Source organism: Hypomesus nipponensis, chromosome 18 (assembly GCF_054491055.1).
Source record: "Hypomesus nipponensis isolate SF chromosome 18, ASM5449105v1, whole genome shotgun sequence".
NCBI classification, from domain to species: Eukaryota; Metazoa; Chordata; class Actinopteri; order Osmeriformes; family Osmeridae; genus Hypomesus; species Hypomesus nipponensis.
The window spans coordinates 3,499,541-3,519,809 of record NC_140378.1 but is presented as its reverse complement, the minus strand read 5'-3'; the positions used below and the strand labels follow the sequence as shown (position 1 = coordinate 3,519,809).

The following is a 20,269-nucleotide window of genomic DNA, read 5'->3' as shown; positions in this document are numbered from 1 at the left end:
TGTATAAATAGAGAGAGTAGTTGTTTGGTTGTGATAAACAACATAGTAATTATCATACATTTCCTATTCTGAAGTGCCATTCAGAACATGAATACTTGAAAGAGATATTGACTTGTTCTATAACTCCTACCCAGTTATGCTGTAACACTAATGCCCCTTTGAACCAAATAAAGAAAACAAAGCTGTAGTCCTTTTCTCTCTATTTTCACCTCTCGGTTTACCTTTCAGTCTCTCTCCCTCTCCCTCTCTCTCTCTCTCTCTCACTCTGTAATGTCTTGATCAAACAGACAGACAGTGACAGAGACCAAACACAGCTGCAGCTTCCCCCTATCTTTCATCCTTCCTTTTCATGTCAGAATGATGGGCTGCCTCCCTCGCTCTCTAAGGCCATGAGATATTCACACATACTCATTAACCTCACAAGGACAAAATGTCAAGGATTTATATGTTCGACTTCTGATTTAAAATCGGATAAAGAATGTACATATCCCAATCCCTCCATCCCGCTATCCCCCTCCCTTCTCTTCTAGTTCTATGTAATGAGTGAGACACAAGCTATTCTATCTGATCCTGGCAATCTGCCCTGTCTGACAGGAAATCAAATAGGAAGTGGAGTGTAAAGTTTAAACGGGTCCCCCAGGGAAGATCTCTGTCCTGACCTTGTCTTGTTACCCTTCTCTGGGCTCTGAGAGGGTCCTAAGTTTTCTCTCAACCCTGGAGGAGAAAGAAGGCGAAGGAAGGCGAGGAGGAGGAAGAGGAGAGAGAGGAGGCAAAGAAAGTCTCTGAAAAAAACAAAGGGGAAATGAAACAGACATGAAAACGACTGAAATGAAGTAAAAAAGGAAAGAAAATTAGAGAGCGAGAGTCAAACAGAGCGAGCGAGAAACCCGCCAGAAAGAAAAAAAAGCAAGTGAGAGAGTGATAGACAGAGAGGGAGAGGGAGGAAGTGACAGGTATGGAGAGGGAGAAAGGGAGAGGGAGGCTAAGTGGCAGGTCTGATGTAATATGTGTGTGCGGCTGCTTTGCAGTCACCGTGAGAATGCCAGTTATCAGACTGCTTGGCTCGCTGCAGTGTCTATTAGATATTCTATTAGGAACGAGGGAATCGAGGAGAGGCCGAACGGGGAGAATTGATTCTACACACCTAAAAACAAACACACACACACCTCTCATCGACACTCATCTACTCTTCCTCTCCCTTCCCTCCCCTCTGATTCTCTTCTCTTTCCTACCTTCCTCACCTCACCTCTCCTCTCACCTCTCTGCGATTGCTAATGGGGTGAGATCCTCAAGACAAAGAGACACAGTTCCAGACATTCTGCTCATAGCTGGTCCTCTTTGCTAGACAGACACAACAAACCACGACAACGGCATGAACAACAGAGCTCTCTCTCTCCCCTTCTCCCTCTCTCTCTTTCTCTCTCTTTGTCTCTCCCTCGCACTCTCTCTGTGTCTCTTGTCTCTCTCTAGCACAGTGAAAGGGGGATGAAACAGAAAGGACATTTGACTTGTCGTGGTACTCTCCCAGCAGGCTACAAATCAAATCAAATGTATTTGTATGGCCCTTTTTACACGCAAGCATGTCACAGAGGGCTACAGACCCACTTATGCTCATGAGTGTCCAGTGTTAGTGCTCAGGGTTCCCTCGCTCCTCGCTGGTGGCAGACGAGGGTGTGTGGCTCTGCGAGAGGTTTCTGTAGTCAGCACGGGTGCACTGTTCGCACACGGCGACGCGCGTGGCATTTAGAATGCTCTCACTCAGACGCACTCCATGAACACGTATGCGAGCAGTACGGGGCGCACACATCACCGGTTCACACACACACACACACACACACCGATAAACGCCCTCCTCACTTCTGACTCAAAAATAGTTTACACCCCCCCCCCCCCCACCTCCCCCCCCCCCCCCCCCCACCTCCCCCCCCCCCCTCCCCCCCCCCCCCCCCCACAGGCCCGTCTGAGCCAGCAGGGAGACGGACGCGTCTCGCTCCGCTGCTCTGATCTCATCAGCGGCCGGCAGACGGAGCCCTGCTCTGCGTGTGTTCGGCGGTGAGGGCGGGCTGGCGTCCAGGCGCAGCGGGGGCTGTGCGCACCTCCTCAGGGGTCAGGGGTTACGCACACACTCTCAGAGCCCCGCCCGCCAGCAGTCAGCCTGAAACTTCACTGACACACCATCAAAGCCAACAGACAATTGGTTGTGTGTGTGTGCGTGCCTCTCTCTTACTGTGTGTGTGTGTGTGTGTTGTGTGCGTGTGTGCGTGCGTGCCTCTCTCTTACTGTGTGTGTGCCTCTATCTTACTGTGTGTGTGTGCCTCTCTCTTACTGTGTGTGTGCGCGTGCCTCTCTCTTACTGTGTGTGCGTGTGCCTCTCTCTTACTGTGTGTGTGTGTGCGTGCCTCTCTCTTACTGTGTGTGTGTGTGTGTGTGTGCGGTTGTGTGTGAATTCTGAAGTGAAGAGACACGGAATGGACTTGATATGGACTCTTCCAATGATTGTATCCATTAATTATACATAACTTCCGATGCCCCGGTGTATCTATTCTGCCCAGAGTGATTTACGTCTGCGATAATCCCATCACTTCTCATTAATTATGATGGTCAAACCTCTATAAAACCACAGGAGGGTTCATCTGCAGTGATGAAGACGGCTGTTTGAATTGTATCCAAGCAAGGCTGCAGTGAGCACCACAGACCAGCTCATTAATCCGGGTGATAATGAATTTAGGAGCTCCCTGGTCCATGTGTGTGTGTGCGTGTGTACGCTGGAGCTCTGATAAGGAAGGCTGTGAGTTAACAGATAACAAGAGCTCAAGGTTGGGATGAGGATGTTATGCTACATCTCTGTAGCATGTAAATACCACACACACACACCAGTATGCGCACGCACACACACACACACCGACGGTACAAAGGCACCTGAAGTGTGATCACAACAGTGATAGCGGCAACCAAGGGAAAGTGCTTAGCTAGCAAAAGTAGGCTACGGCAGAGCAGAGGTTAATGCTGCATCCTGGGGGCTTTGATGATGATCTACTGGGGTCCTCTGGAATCAGCCCTCTCTCTCACACACACACACACAATCTCTGGTGTAATGTGGCCTTATCTACTCATCTCTGTTCCTTTCAGTTGTTCCATTCTCCCCAGGCACAGTAGAAATACAGTCTTTCCACTCTGACAGAGATTACTGAACTTTTTGTTAAGGTCGAGCCCCGTAGAAGTCAAACTCGATTATGTGATTTCAACCACACACTCACGCACACACTCAGAGTGTGTGTGTGTGTGTGGGGGGGGGGGGGGGGGTGGGGGGGGTCAGCAGTCAGGCTGAAGGCAGGCTGACCAAAACAGACAAGGATGGCCTCTGTGACAGCAGAGTCAGCACCTCATGACAGCCATGCCAAGTCAGACTTCAATGTAATAAAACCCTTCAAACACACACACACACACACACACAGACGTGCACAGATGTCTGTGCTTGTCCGTGGTCAGACACACTAAAACGCAAACATGTTACACAGATATGAAAGCCAAAGTCTTTTTGGTTTGGCAGAGGAGGTGGTCTAGACTCGCTACATCATCAGCCTGGGTGAAACCCCTCAGATCAGCACGATTCAGAACAGCCCTCTCCTCCTATAAGACTCTTAAGCCTGACCCCTCCGCCCTGCCCGGGCCTCTGTCCGGCCTTCTTAACCAGAAACGCCATGATGAGGAATAGGGGGGGGGAGATAGAGAGAGAGTGTAGGCTAGATATAGAAAAGGGGGTGGGGGGGGGGGAGAGAGGGAGAGAGAGGCAGAGATAGGGGGGGGGAGAGAGAAAGCGAGAGATGGGGGGAAGAGAGAGATAGATGGGGGGGGGGGGTAGAGAGAGGGATGGGAGGATGAATAGATAAAGATGATGTCAATCCAATCTCTTAGCCGGCTGATGGGGGCAGACATGTCTGTCTCTTATGTAACAAGCTGGGATGATGGTCCAGATCCAGGAGGGATGAGGACCCTCCGTGTGAGATAAGACTGAGAAGCTGACCAGGCCTCCGCTTCACTGAACGAGAGAGGAGAGGAGGAGACGGGGAGAGGAGGAGAGAGACGAGAGGAGATGGGGAGAGATTTACCGATCTTCCCGTCAGAAGGAGAGCGAGAGAGCTGTTCTGACATGAACTAATGACAGGAGTGCAGAACTAAAAGCATGGAAGTCGGACTTGTATAATGGGCCCTGGGTGCAGCAAGGCAGATGAACAGAGCTGGTTTAGATGTGTCTGACTATTTCCCTCCCTCCCTCCTCCTCCTCGTCCTCCTCCTCCTGCTCCTCCTGCTCCTCCCTGCAGAAAGGCCTTCTGATGGAGGAGTTGACACCTGGAGGATGGATATACTGGAGACACAGCTTGCACTGTTCAAGTTCAAGTCGAGTCTTTTATTTGTCAGGTAAACAGAACAACACAAGGTCAGACTGGGCACTGAAATTCTTAAGACACGACAACGCAAGCACCTGGCATAACATAACATATAAGTACACAGAGCATAATTTACATCTATGCTGAGCTTAAATAAGTGAAACTTCCTAAATATACAGATAGCAATAAATAATCGACGATACTAACCCTAATACTTAAACTTCCTAAAGTACAATAGTGCAAAACTGCAGATCAGTGACTATGTCAATGACCATACGCACTGGGACTTTCATGGACTCTCTCCCTCTCCCTCTCTTCTCTCGCTATGGACAAAGAGTCCACTACAACAGCGTGTGGCACAGCCAAATCTTGGTCTGTCTGTCCGTCTGTCAGTCGGCCAGTCCATCCTTGCCCCTAACCCTGCGGGGGTGTCCACACTGGGGTAACCATGGCGACCCTGACCAATAAAGACCAGGAGGCCAGCGTGCCAGCTCCATGATACCATGCGACAGATCACAAGACTGGCAACATGGCGATGATGTCAGAGAGACAGAGGGAGGGAGAGGGAGAGGGAAGAGGAGAACGTAAGAGAGAGTGTGACAGATAAGAGTGGGAGCTTTATTTGACCCTCAGCTCATCAAAGCGCATAAACAGCACTATTAATAGAGGGCAGTAATGTGGATTGAGGCGTGTGTGTGGTTGTGTGTGTGCCAGGTAACCTGCCCGGGCAGGGTTGTGGTCTATCCTAATCTCCCCTAACCCGCCCTGCCCTGCCCTTCCCTGCCCTGTGTGATGTCTGCAGGCTAGTCTCCTCCCTGAACACTAACACTGTACAGTAGGCCTACATCCTCATTACTGAGACATCCGTCACACTTTTGTTTAGAATTTTTTTTTTTGTCTGTAAAACTATATTTGAGTTTTTCTTTTGATATGAGTAAGTAGGATCCAAAATGGTTGTTGTGATGTACGTCACTGGTGGCTAGCTGGCACTTTTGACTGTCCAATCAAGATATTTTCCAAAGTCCAAATCTCCTCCTCTCTTCTCTTTTCTTCTGTTCTGTTCTATTGTCTTTCTCCTCCCTTTTCTCTTCTCCTCTCCTCTCCCCTCGTCTCCCCTCATCCCTCCTCCTCCCCTCTCCTTATGTACTGCAGGCCTTACATAGAACCGAATCTAATCTCGTCCCATTTGGCAGAAAGGAACAGAGTCGAGTCTAAATACAGACCTTGTAAACCAATCGGACTGAACATCTCCTCAGGCAACCAGCCTGGTTGTTTATAACCATTCTCTCCTCATATTCAGATGACATAAGTATGTATAATTCATGTGTAATTCTCACTCCTGGAGCTGCTGGGCATCACTCACAGTCTAATGCACACGGTCACGCCAGCAGACACACAAGCGTGCAAACACACTCACAAGCACCCCCACACACACTCGCACGCTCACACACACAGGCTGGTAGAAAGCATTAGTGCTCGGAGGAGCTATTAATCTGAGCCACTAAGCCTTGATGTGGACTATTGATAAAATCGTCTGTCTATAACAACCTCCTCAAAACACACACACACACACTTTAACAGCTTCTCCAGACAACAACGGTTCCCCGGTGAATTGAGCATAGCCCCTGGACTTTTCTAGAAGCCCCAGACTCCACAAATCAGACCTGCTCGCAGCATGTATGAGATAATCTGACACTTTAGAAAACCTTTTAATGCCTATAAAGAGCAGGGGGAGGAGGGGTAGGAGGAGGAGCTAGTCGGTTCATGTGAGGTTGGGGTGGTAGCAGGCTGGGTTAGGGCTAGCTCGCGAGAGAAACTGGTGCTGGTTTAGATGTGTCTGTTTCCCTCACGTCTCCTCCTCCTCCTCCTGCTCCATCCTGCAGACAGGCCCTCTAGTAAATACCAGGAGGATGGATATACTGGACACTGCCTGCCTGTCTGTCTGCCTGTCTGTCTGGTAGAAACTGGATCTGAGGGAGTCTTCTCATATTTCATGAGCATTTCACTGGAGCATGAAATTACCTTCCCAGCCCTCTGGGGGCTAAATATGCAAGTTTTGAATTAAACAGAGTACTGGTGCAGTGAATATTGGTGTTGTGTGCTGCATTTACACATCAGAAATGGATTATGTTGCTTTAGAGGATCTATATTTTCTTTCCTCCACCACTGTGATAGTCTTTGTGTACTGTTATTTTTCTGTTGTCTCTCACTCTGTCTATTTCTCTGTGTGTCTGTGAGTTTGCGTGTCTGTTGAGAGTTTCCAGCTCAGTGCAGCCCCTCTCCAACCCCAGTCTGTCTCTTAGGACTTCAGGCTCAAATCGACCCAGTAACACAGCCCTACTCCTGGGAGTGCTCCTTTTGATCCTGGCCTCTCTCCTCCTCACCCCAAAACATCTATCGAGCTTTCTTTATTTTCTCTCTCTTTCTTTACTTCCCTCGCTTCTTCTGTTTCCTCTCAGTCTTCCTAAGGTGTCCCATGGTTACACCCAGCGTTGAGTAACATCTTGTTATTTATTAGCTTCACTTGGAGTCCTCGTTCTAATCAATCACGATGGCCTAGAAACACCCAACAAACCTCTACTGTATGCTTGTCTGCCTTGGTGCCATGGAGGCCCCTACACACACACACACACACACGTGCAAGGACACACACACAGAAACTCACACACTCATTTGAGTGTGCTTGGAAAAGCCTTGGAACAGATCCAAAACAACAACTTTCTCCCCACAGACACACACACATACAGACAGCTGGCAATTGAACCCATCATTAAGCAGAGAGGTTTACTAGGTCACGGTCAGGGTCAGGGCTAGGGCGAACAGGCTCTGGGTCAGGGGCAGAGAAGGAGCCGGGGTTCCTGGTTGCACGTTACCACCTGCCTTGCAAACTAGTCCACGTCTGATAGGTGTACAGTCTGGAAGGTTCTGGGGGGATGCTGTGATTCTAAGCCACCTTGACAACAGGGGACTGTCACTATTAATGTAGTACTAGGCAGGGGGATAAGGATGAAGGCGAGAGGGCGGAGTCAGAGGTAGAAATGGAGAGGGGAGAGTCAAGGGTAGGGAGTCAGAGGGGAACAGGGGGAGCCATAGAGGGAGAAAGAGAGAGTCAGAGAGGGAGGGAGTGTTAAAGGTAGGGAGTCAGGGAGGAGTAGATTGGGATAGAGGGATATCGTAGGTTGTTTCTGAGTTGGAGCCCAGGTACAGGCTGGGGGTGGGGTTCAGGTCCACAGGCACCACTGTGACAGCCTGCAAGTGTAGGTCAGGATTACTAATCAGCACACACACACACACTCGCGACACACACGCAAACACACCCACACAGACTCTGCTGGTGATGACAGCCGGCCATGTGGGACTGCTCTCCATGTGGCTTTGGCTCTCTGATTGGCTGATGAGGTCAGCAGGATCAGCAGCGAATCTCAGATTTAGCTTGTCAGTTTGGCTGACTGAGAAGAAGCACTCAGGACACACCTAATGCAGCTCAACAGGTTTGGATGTGTGTGTGTGTGCGTGCGCGCGTGTGTGTGTGTGTATGTGCGCGCACCATTACATAAATACACAGACACACATTAATCTCTAGCAGTATGCATGCCCTTAAACACTGGATCACCAACGACTGGCCAAAGCCAAGAAGCCACAGAGACAGATATAGAGAGCTCTCACTCTCAGTTTCTTTCTCTACCATATAAGGAGAGAACTGCTGTATTTGTTTCATACTTGACACAGACCAATGAGACAGAGACAGAGCCCATTGCTCTCATCAATCCTACCGGTTTTAAAAGCATGCGCCGTATTTGAGAGAACTGAGTTGACAGAACTGAGAGGTAGATTAGTCCCAAAACAACTGCAAACCACTTCCATTCAGGAGTTCCACTGGTCCATTGTTGAAGGCAGCTTTGCAGGCTGAGATACTGAATCTGAAGGTGGGCCTTGACCAGAGTGAGGGAGTGACGGGAGAGAGTTTATTGTAGTCTTTTGTAAACCCCCATTGTTGTTGTAGGCTACTTCTCCAGTTGTGAGAACTGAAGGGGGAACATGCAGCATAGGAGGAGCCTGACCAGGAAGTAAGCAGTGCCCTGTAGTCACATGACCTCATGTTCCACTGACCTTCCTAGTGCCTCACATTTTCAGAGCCCCCCCCAACCTCCCTGCTCAAGGTCGCCCCCCTCCTTTCCCCAGCCCCTACAAACAATGGACAGCACTTCCTCTTAGCAATAAATAACATAAGGACGGGCTTTCCATGAATAGTAATGGCAAAATAAAATGCTGTTGAGAGGATGGGAGGGAGGGAGGGAGAGAGAGAGAGAGAGAGAGAGAGAGAGAGAGAGAGAGAGACCACGAATCTCAACACCAGAAGGGCATATCAGAAGGACATCAAAAGAGAGAAATAAAGAGAGAAAGACAGAGACACACACTGTTACTCCTTCCAACCATTTGTCACTGAGGATTGTCCAGTTAACGACGTTATCACTGCTGTCTCCTGAACCCCCAACCAAGAGCACACATGGTATGACCTAGACCCCCCAACCAGGTAATCACACATGGTACAACCCTCCCTTTCTCTCCACATTTGGAGCTACACCACTAACCCACCGACATAAGCCCCCCCCCATCTCTTCACCCTCCTTCCCAAAGCCCACTCCCCTCCAATCATGTCCCCTTCCATCCAGCCCAGTCACCTTCAGAGGGTCGGCACAGCTTTGGTTCACCCCCCCTTTATTTATTTCTCAGGAGGGTGTTGGAATAAACCAACCTCTCTATCCCTCTGTCCTTCCATTCCTCCATCCTTTCACCATTCCATCCCTCTATCTATCCCTCCATCCAAGCGTAGCCCAGTAACCTTCAAGGGGTCAAAACAGCTGCTGAAGACCACCTTTTCTTTCTATTCACTTTCTCTATTCAACATTGGAGTTAACTACCCCTTTCCATCCCTCAAGCCTCCATTCCTCCAGCCATTCGCTGTTTTATCCAACCATCCAGTGTTGCCCGGTCACCTTCAGAGGGTCAACACAGCTGGAAGAGGGATCAATGTGGTTGGAATGAGAGAAGGACAAGGAGAGGGGGGTTGCGAGAGGGAGGATGAAGAAATCTCTTGATCAGCAGTCTCTCATGAAGGGGAAAGAGGTGGGATGGAGAGATTGAGGGAGGGAGCGGGGAGAGGAGGAGGGGGAGTCACATTCCAGATTCCTTTGTCCCCCTCTTGTCAATTCCCTGCTAATCAGAAAGCGTTGGCTTGCAAACAAAAGGTGCTAGCAGGCTAGCAGCAAGACGCTAGCATATTAGCTGAACCTTTCTTCCTCAGTTCTACAAGTCTGAGAGGGCCTTCTAATATCTAAGACCAAAGATATCGCCAGGCAATGTCCAGCAATGGAATTACGATTGCATCTCCAGGGCACACTCGTACTGGGTGATAGCAGCACTGAAAGTAGCAGTCTGGCCACCCCTCACCACAGCCAGCCGCAGACAAGACTGAGGCTACACCAGAAAAATCAATACTCCATAAATCTTTAATCCACCTTCATACACGAATGTCTGCCTGTCTTATTTCCACTGCTTCTATCTGGCTCTCTCTCCTACTCTTCTTACTCTCTCTGTTTCTATCTATGTATCTGATTCTATGTTCTTGAGAGCAACATTATATCCAAAGTTGAAACAGACATTCCTCATACGCACTCTTTAACAACCCTGCCACCCCATCCCGTCCTTCACACACACACACACACACTCACACACACACACATACACACACACACACACACACACACATACACATACACACACACACAAAAACAACAAAAGGACAGCCCTTGATCCGAAGTGTGTCAGCTATGCAAAGAATCTCCCTCTCCATGGGACTAGCACAGAGCAGCTGTATTAACCCGGTTAGCAGAGTGCATAGACATCCAGCCAGCCAGTTATCCAACCCACGTTCAAGTAAGAAAGAGAGAAAGACGAAGACATAGAGGAAGAGTGGAGAACGAGGAAGTCCCTTTGCCCTCCAGAGACTAATCAACACGAGATGAGGGAGGAGAAAAAGAAGAAGGGGAGAGACAAGACGTGAAGAGAGAGATCTAGTGCAGCTCAGAGCACAGGCCACGCGCCTTTTGACCCAACTCACCCCGCCAGCCCCCCCCAGCAGCAGGCCAGCATCAACCGTCCCCCCTCCTCCCTCCGCTCCTCCCCCAGTCCCTCACCTCTCTGCTCTTCTCCATCTCGGCCTGCAGCACCTGCTTGGCCACCTCCAGGTCCTGCAGGCGGACCCTCAGCTCCTCGTTCTCCTCCTCCACGCGCCCACGCCGCTTCTCCACGCTGTCCAGCTCGTTGTGCAGGCGGATGGACACGTCTTTGGCCACCTGGGGGGGGGGAGAGGACCGTGGTGAGAGAGCGGTTGGGTCCTCGTCAATGTGACTCTGTGAAACGTGTGCGTGCCCACATGTGATCGCGTTTAGGGCAGTAACTGTTCCTTCACAGTAACCGCAACCCATTTTTCAACTCGTGTTTTTGCTGTTCATGATAAAGCTGCTTTCTTCTTATCAGAAGGTGCTCTCTTGCCCAGTGGCAGTGCGTGCTCATTAGCGGTATCTGTATCACAGGCAGGCGTTGATATGGCTCATGAAATCAACAACAGCATGACAGTGCAATTACCCACAAGCCCCTGGAGGTATCTTATCCTCAACTCAACAAGTCCTGGCCTGCCCGGTGACAGATGACCAGGCAACTCTGGTCTGATGTAGGTCAGATCGGACCGAGCTGATAGGTCATTCTTGTATAGATGTAAATCCAGCTGCAGGACATACTCAGCAATCAGAGTCCTCCGTGAGATAATGAACATAGACACCTTTTGGCAAGGACTGATAATCCACTGATTTTTTTCTCTGCATCTTAAGACATTTTTATGGGATGTTTGGTCGATTGCTTAACCGACCTTGAAAGTGCGGAGACACAGTAAACGAATAAATGAATACGGCTCATTATTATTAATAGGATCGTTACTGTTACAATAATGGTGGTCACCCTCTCATAGGTCTGACTATGTCAACACAGATGCCATGGCTGTAGGTTAGATGTGTGTACTGAAGGACTCCAGGCACCTGCAGCCTGTATTGTTATGGTTGGCAGCTATAAGAGGAGATACACGGTGAGCATTAATGCTACATTAGCGCTAGTATTGAAAATGAAGCACTAGATGGCTAAATCCATGTTGAGAGCTGCTTCTTGGCCCCAGACAGAACAGTTTTCAATAGTATTTTATAACTCAGACACAAATCACCAGCGAATCTTTGAATCTGCAGTTGTGTTGGTGTGTAGGTGTGCTTGTGAGAGTGTATGTTTTGTGTTTGTTCGTGTGTGTGCGTGGGGATCCTCTCCTTGGCTCTGAACCAGAGCCAATGTGTAGCTGAGAGTCACAATGCTCCTCTGTGCTGCCCATTACAGGAGAAGACAAACCAACTGCCTCGTTCCACCACGCTCTAATTCACCCCTCTGTGTGTGTGTGTGTGTGTGTGTGTGTGCATGCCTCTGACTCTGTGTCCCTCTTCATCTTGTACCCCCTCTCACCTTTCTCTTCAATGTTCACATTCTGTATCTTTCTACGCCTGTCCGTCCCCCCCCCCCCCCCCTCTCTCTCTCTGTCTGTCTTTTAGAGGGTCAGAGGTCTGGTGGAGGTACCACATGGTCAGACCACATCTCTCCTCCCCCCTCAGTCTGGCCTGGCTCCAGGTTGGCTCCCTCTCCTCTGGGGGAGGGAGGTGGGTTGGGGGGGGGGGGGTTGTATGGGAGGGAGGCTTCTTCTTTATGGAGGCCCGCGCCCCTTTAGCCGTTAAACATCTTTATTAATGGGCTGTTAACAGCCACGCATTTACAGTCCCCCCCCCCCCCCCCCCCCTCCGCCCGCTGCTTTGTCTATCTGGGTCTCCAGATGAAAGGTGTTGCTGTTCTGATCTGCAGAGTGAACACCTCGAGTGGGCGGGAGACAAGGGCTCAACACACACACACACACACACACACAGCATCACTGTGTCAGAACATCACATGACGAGGCAACCGTTAACGGCCAAACTGATTTATTTTGTGGGTAGTTTGCGGTGGGTGCCTGTCTCTCTCTCTCTCTCTCTGTGTTGTGGGGGTGTGTGCGCTTGTGTGTGTGTGTGTTTATAACAAACAGCAGCCTGTTCCTCCTCATCTTCTGTGCCTGGCAGCATTCCACGCTCCAGCTGCCCTGCTTGCTCTGCCCTGTTACCCCAACGGCCAACTAGGACTACCCCCCCACACCCCACCACCACCCCTATCTGATCTTATCTGTATGGAGGCAGTTAAAGCTGGGGGAAGTGTTTGTGTGCGTAAGAGGGACGGAGATGTGGGTGAGGAACATCAATGTCAACCATGATTTCACTAAACCCTGAAAGACCCAGGGCCTTGGGCCCTTCCAAAACCGTGCCCACTTCAGGAATTGGATGCTGTTCTTCAACTAGGTCCTGTTCACATCAAATATTTTCTTTACAATGGCTGAATAGCTGTGAACAGCTGAATTAAATCGGTAATTGTATTCTCTGACACAACCTTGAACTTTCGGGTGAGGCTATTTTGAGCTTTTCTCAACTTTATGTTTTGCTTTTAAACAACCTTAGCAAGCATATTGAATTTTCCTCTTTGATGATTCATGTCAGTACTAACAAAGGGAAGCTCTTTTATTTACTGTATAGTCCAAAGCTATTGATATTTACAGTCTAACTAAGCTGTTACTGCATGCTCAGCACCAACTGACTTCTAACAGACAAAGGCCTTCATAATTACTATGATCAGCACTTTGCGATGTCAATGGAACATGGTTTACCAATGCATCTGTTTTAATAGTTCTATTACCCTTTTTTCCTGCCTGCCTGCCTTCCCTTCTCCCTTCCTCCACTCTGTTAACTGGGCAGATCTGCTGTCCTTATGACAGAGGGAGACGTTTAAACCCTGCATGATGATGGTTTGGTAATTGGACCGTGTGTGTGTGTGTGTGTGCATGTGTGTGTGTGTGTGTGTGTGTGGTGTGTGTGTTGCTTCACATGGTTCCCAGCAGCAGAACAGGCATGGTAGACCAGCAACACTTTCCTGGAACCTACAAAGCTTCATGAACGTGCCAGGACCTGGTTAACACATGGATACTGACTCTACATAATATGGATGTTTCTACGTATAGAACCTCTGCATCGAATCTAACATGCACTAAGACGCAGAACAAGAACAGGAATAAAAGAGAGAAAAAACACCTCCTAGCTTCCTCCTTCCACCTCTCCCCCACCTCCCCTCCACACCCTTCCTCCTGCATGGGTCTCTATGCCGTTGCTATGCAGGAGAGCCTCTCTCCTATAGGCAGGAGAGGATATTATTCAGACCAGCCAGCCTCAAACCCGAGCGCAATGTAAACACAGGAAGATAAGGAAGAGAGGGACGAAGGAGAGCACTAGGACAGAGATATGGAGTATAGAAAAGAGACACAGTGTGGTCAAAACCTTATCTAAAGTAGCTATAAAATACTGGACTTCCTCTTTAGAGCAGAGGAACAGCTGCATCCAGCCTCCGTCAGACAATATAGACTCTCAACTAGTGTGACTGAGCTGCTCCACTGTTCATCTTATGACAACTAAACGAAACTGACACCTCCGTCTTTAGCTTCTAAGGCTAACGCGGTCGTGCGACACACCAGAAACCCTGTTTCAGAGCACCTGAGACATGCTGAGTCACGCAGGACTAATGCTTGCTGGTCATGCTTGAGTCTGTATGGTTTGAAGACATCGTGAGAAAACTGGTTATGCTCCATTTCCTGTCACATGACGCAGATGTTTACGGCTGGATGTGGGAAGTAGAACAGCATGCGATTAGAGCACAGGACACACACACACACACCTTCTTCCCCCGCACTCTCAAGATGCAAAAGGACATGGGATTTTGTGTGTGGGTGGGTGTGAGTGTGTGGTCTTGTTTGACTCAGCAGAAGTCCCCACAAGGACAGCAAACTAAGAAGAAAATGACCTTGTGGAGACAGTTTATTGGCCCTGCAACAAGAGACTTTTTTATCAATCAAGACTTTTTTTTTTAAGGGGGTTTGGTTGGGGATTAGTAAATAACACTTGTGTGTGTGTGTTTTAATACATATGCTGCCTTAGTGACTTATCTCTCCTTATACTTATATATTTATATGTTTTATCTCATTGTGTTGTGCTGCTTTGTCATAATGTTGGTAAATATGATACGCTGCTTTTAAACTTTTAGTCATGTATTACTGTAATAGGTTTTAGGTGAGTGGCCTGTTAATTATTTTGAACTTAACGTATGTTTGTATATTATTTATATTTGATAGAGTACATTGCTGGTCCTGAGTACATATTTTGTTCTCATGTGTCAACATGAGACAAATAAAAAACACTATTCCTGTGTGTGAGTCATAAATCAAGGCTTAGCAAGGCAACACCATTTGTCTATGAGACGCTAAACCAAGAGTAAGTTCTGTTGTTGCCTGTGTCTTTGAAAAAGGCAAGGGAGTGCCATGTCATCTGTAGGACTAAAAAATAAGGAGTCATTATCATACAGACTGACCACAGTCACAGGGTGGTTTGACTGGGAGTAACTTCCTGAATTCTAACTTTTTTTAATGACAGGCTTATTTTTCCATGACTCAACACTAAACCACATGGGGAAAGAATACTTATTTGATCCACTCCTTCTCTCGAGTACACAGGTGTAGTTAAAACTAGCAACGCACACCATCCATTAGAAATATGTTTATACTACTGTAACACACTAGACTGACTTGATAAACGCCCTTCAGGTCTGGGAACTGTTGTTTCAGAGACACAGTGTTGTGGTAGCCAAGGGGGCCAGAGAACGCTTAGAGCATGTCTGACACACACAAACGTGCGCGCGCGCACACACACACACACACAGAAGGCCCTGGTTGTGTGAGAGAACAGAGAACTGGAGGGGGGGGGGGGGGTGAAACCTGATCTGGCTTTGCTCCGGTAGCTAGGGGAAACAATCTGCTATGTGTTGAGAGGAGAGGGAAGAGAGTAGAGGAAGGGGGAAGAGAGAAAGAAAGAGGGAGGACGAGAAAGAAATAGGGAGGGAGAGAAAGAGAGAGAGAGAAAGGGGGCAAGGAAGGGGGAGGGAAAATAAGAGGGAAAATAGGCAAAGGGAGTTGGGAACACAGTTTGCGCGAAAGAGAGAAGAGAAGGAGGCCAGGGTGGTTTCCCAGCGGTTTGTTTGGGGTTTCCTGTGTTAATAGCCTCTCTAGACAGCGCCTTGTCTCTGCGACCCAGAAAGCCTTTCAGCCTACTCCCACTGTCATTGGCTGTCCCAGACTTTAACTCGGCAGTGGAACAAATCTCCCAGAATCCCTTGAGTCAGCACTGCCACGCCGCGAGGCACAATGTTAGCTCGGCAAAAGAAGGGACACTATTCTTCTGTGCTTTCTTCTCTGTTTTCTCTCTCTCACACAATAAACAACGGGAGGCATGGAGAGGAACAGCAACAAGGACTGACCCCCAAGGAATGACATCATTACCCTCTTCCGAACATTCTCTCTCCATTTTTCCACTCCTCTTTCAACCTTCACACCTCTCTACCCTCCATGTCTTTCCTCCGCTTCAATGTCCAACTTGTCTCCTTCGGCTGATGGAAGAAAGACCACATTGTGCGTCCGTGTCTGGATGGAGGTTGACGGAACCGTGTGAGTTTGGGATGTGTAACCACAGCCTGGGGTCGACAGCGGGAAAACCAACAGGCAGAGAGGTCTCTACTAATGAGACCCACGTATGACCTTATGACCTAACTGTGTGTCGCTTTTTCTTGTTGAGATGTGCTGCGTGTGAATGGCCTGGTTGCTCGTCATTACTTCAAAGTCCCCTCGGCGGACCTTTGGACTTTACTGCATCTTTTATCATATCATACACACACACACAGACAGACGCTCTCTCTCCCTCACCTTGACGTCTTGCTCCAGGGTGCGTATAAGCTCTCCGTCCACCTGGCCTGTCTGGGCCACCCGCAGGCTCCTCCGCTCGGCCTTGCGCAGGCGGTACTGCAGGATGCGGCAGGTCTTGTTGGCCATGTCCAGCTGCTGCCTCAGCTCCTGCAGCTGGTACACATCCTCCTCCAGGTACATGTCCCTCATCTCCAGCATCTCTGAACGCAGCTCCTCCATCTCATCCTGGGGGAGGGCGGAGGCGGAGGGGGTGGAGATGGAAGGAGAGTGGGGTGAAGGGGGGAGGGATGGGGTATAGGGGGTAGAGAGGGAAGGAGAGGGAGATTGAAGGGTGGAGAGGAAGAGAGTTGAATTGAGTGGAGCTAAAATGGTTCCTCTGCAATCAAATCTTCCTCAGATCAAACATTGCGTCAGACCTTGATCCATTGACCTTCCTCGTGACTGGTACACACAGTACAGTACAGACATACAGTCAGGGAGAACAGCTGTAAAACAAGGGAGTAACTGTACAGAACTGGACTTCTGGGTGATAAGGTTGTTTGATAACTATTATTACCCACTGATGTGGACATAAATATTACATCACTATATCTGTAGTAGCTGTAGTAACTAGCTGACAGCTACTGCACATGCGTTACATAACAAGTGTGTAGGCTTTACTACAAATCCCCCTAACCTCAAACAGAGGCATAGTAATAAGCCAGATAAAGTATTTATGCTGTAGAGTAGGAAGAAGACTGTGTATGTGTGTGTGTGCGAGTGTGTAACAACATTTTCTTCTAGCGCAGCTACTGTGAAGAGAAAAGAGGGGGCCGCTGTGCTGTCATACAGACCTACTACTACAGCGCCACGAGACGGGAGAATGTGGGTCACACACTGCGGAGGAGCGCGCGCTCACGCTGTGCGCGTGCGGTGAACCCCGGTAACATAAACAATATCGAGAGAGTGAAGATACCGGTGAGGCGCATTCAATAACTGAACATGGGCGGGTTGGACTGCAGTATCTGAACGATGCTAGCAGCCTGTAATGGTGCTGCGCGGTTACCCTAGCGTGCTAGGTGGGGGTGGTACCCCCGGGATGCCCAACATCTGCAGAAGATCATGTCGGTGAGACAGAGGGGGCGGGGGGAAAGGGGGAGGGGAGTCATACGAGTGATAAATTGAACTGTACTCCGCTACTTTAATGTCACGGCTGACCTGATTTCCACAGTCAATTAGAGATGTAGAGTTTGTGGAGAGCTCTCCCTGGTTATAGCGATGAAGACTCTCAGAGCCCAGCAGCCAGTTACAGTTTTGCGTGACCACGTAGAGAGTTCACCTCAAATGTCAATGAAGACTTCAATCTCAATGTGCAGGGCAGTGTTCTTACACTCCAACACTATGCAGGAATCAACCACTGGTTGGCAACCAGTTAACATGGCTTTACTTATATATGCAGGGCTATTTTTTTCAACTACTGATAAAAAATGTTTTTGTCAGAGATGCCTTAAGGAGACTTTTCCATAAATACATATTTTACTCTGTCGGATTATGGCCTCGTGCGCGTACAGCTACGCCTTAATTCAATTAATTCCTGTCGACCCCCCTCTGAGATCTGTCTACCCGGACACACGTCACCTATTACATGACAACAGATGACAGTGCAATTAGCCAAGCCGTCTTTACCGCGGTCACTGTAACCCTCTTGTGCGTAACAAGAGTGAACTGCATGCCAGTGGAGCCACCTGCGTGCCCCTCCGCCCACCTCCGGTGTTTTGATCACGCATCAGACAAGCACAAGCACCTGAACAACAGCTGAAGTAGTGTGTGCTATCAGAGATAACACCACAGACCACCTCTGCAGTCTTGAAATATTGACTTTTGAAGGTGGAAGCTTGGACGGAAGGCAGGGTCAATCAATCATTCAATCAATTAGCCTAATCATATAATTGGACATATATAGCCTATAATATATCCTATATTAATAAATGTATTTATTTCAGAGGGTAGTGGGATATTTCGAAGAACGTCTTATGTTTTACTGTAAAGTGTGTTGCTTTTAAACCCAAACTCCGGAATAATTGGTTCTAATGACTGACATAAACAAACGTAAACATGGGACACATTTGCAGTGGGGAAAACATCTCTCTTACTTTGAGATAATCATTCTCTGATCTCAGTTCCTCGATTTCCCTGAAGAACTCCTCGTGCATGCCATCCATGTACTCCTCAGTGAGGTCAGAGAAGGCCAGCGAAGTGCTGGCGGGCACTCGGCTGTCGAAGGAGGTGAGAGAGCGTTCGTCTCCGGGAGAGATGCTTCCCTCCCCCGTTTCTACTCCCAGCGAGAGTCGGTCCTTCTCCACCGAGGTCTTGGCATGTTGGTGTCCACGGCTTCTCTCTGAGAGCACTTCGTCTTGGGTCCGTGTGTTGACCTCAGGCCCCCCGCCACGGCTGCTGGATTCAGTATCACTGCTGAGAGCGTCGGTGGATAGCTTGTTTTCTTCCGAGGCACAATCGGAAAGCTCCGAGCTGCTGTCCGTTGGAGACAGTTTCCCTGGAGCGCACCCAGAATCTTTACTCAGGTCGTCCGAGGCTATGCTGGCGTCAGATACCTTCCTCCGACCATTTTTTGTGCTTTTTTGCGCACTGGCAACCGATAATGTGGATTTTCCTGTCATTTTTGCTTTTTCTGATTTGGTTTCTTTCCCACCACCGGGACTGCGCCTCGAGACCCTGCTCCCAAGATGTATTGAGCCAGGTTTGACGCTAAGAGTCGGGGTTCCTATTCCTCCACGAATCTTGGTCGAGACCAACAGGAACGTCCTTAGGTCTGGCAGGAGACGGTGCCCGGTTGATTTTCTTCTTCTCGTTCCGTTGAACGGGCGGCACCGCAGGCTGCTCCTCAAACTGGTGCTGCTGTTGCGGCTGAGCCAGCCCGCTGCCGGCGCTCTCGGTCCCGCTGTCCATTTTGAGCCGGAGTCTCCGTTCCTTTTGCGAGACAGAGTGAGTTGGCGAATGAACATCAGCCTTTGTCTTTGTCATTCATTCCGCTTTTACAACAACTGAACACAGAAACGAAACCTCTACATGAAAGAGGCAGAAGTTCAGTTCTATCAAAAGGCAAAACGATCTATGCAAGCCCCAAATTGAACCGCATGCAACAGCGCAGAATGAAGAACCAAGGGAACAAGTTACACGCAATAAGGACAGGTTTTCGTAGTATTTCCCGTAAAAAAATTATAATTATTCCGTTAACTTTCACGTCTTTCGCGCTCTCCCTGTCTCTGCACGGTTCCTCCTTCACCGGTGCAGAATAATGTGGTAAAGAAAAGAGAGGCAGTGTGCTCGGGAGGGTATTTTTTCTACGCCCAGCTCCTAGCGGTTCTGTTGGTGACGAGCCGCTGACTGTCTGTCTGGGAAAAGAGCATCTCGGCTGCTCACTGCTGCCTCCTCCCGGCTTGGAAACAAACAACATAAAGAAACACGAGCAAAACTTAATGAAAACACAGGACACGAGCAAAGAACACAGTAGCCTACTAGTCAATACAGTTCAGTCTAGAGAAAAAAACACAAGTAGGAAAATATACGAAGCAACATTGGAGGGATGGTATGGCTGCGTGAAAGGGGGCCAACGAACGAGGCTGTCCTATAAGAACATTGCCACCATACATTAACATAGTCTTTAAAGGTAGATGTTTATAACTAGCATAGCACAGTTGGTTCAGAATTGATACTCCGAAGTCTTTCTCTCTCTCGCCTGCAGCCAGGCAGTTACATCAGTGTTATACTCGCTACGAGACACATGTAGCTCAGTTTGTTCTTCTTAGGTTTCCACCCGGCTTACTGAGGCACAGGGCAGCAGGGTGATCACATACACAAGCACAGACACACACACACGCTCGCACACACACACACTCATCATTATGTACTCACA

General features: G+C 48.9%; 1 protein-coding gene across 1 annotated transcript in view; it reads right to left on the bottom strand.

Moving 5' to 3' along the window:
* The window catches only part of LOC146250894 (microtubule cross-linking factor 2-like), a 41,895-nt gene extending 22,171 nt beyond the window's left edge, over positions 1-19,724 (bottom strand). Inside the window, 4 exon segments of the mRNA XM_084680503.1 lie at positions 10,586-10,744; positions 16,357-16,581; positions 18,489-19,149; positions 19,151-19,724. Coding sequence (XP_084536629.1) covers positions 10,586-10,744; positions 16,357-16,581; positions 18,489-19,149; positions 19,151-19,377 — 1,272 coding nt within the window. The 5' untranslated portion in view covers positions 19,378-19,724.
* Between the last annotated feature and the right edge of the window lie 545 nt (positions 19,725-20,269).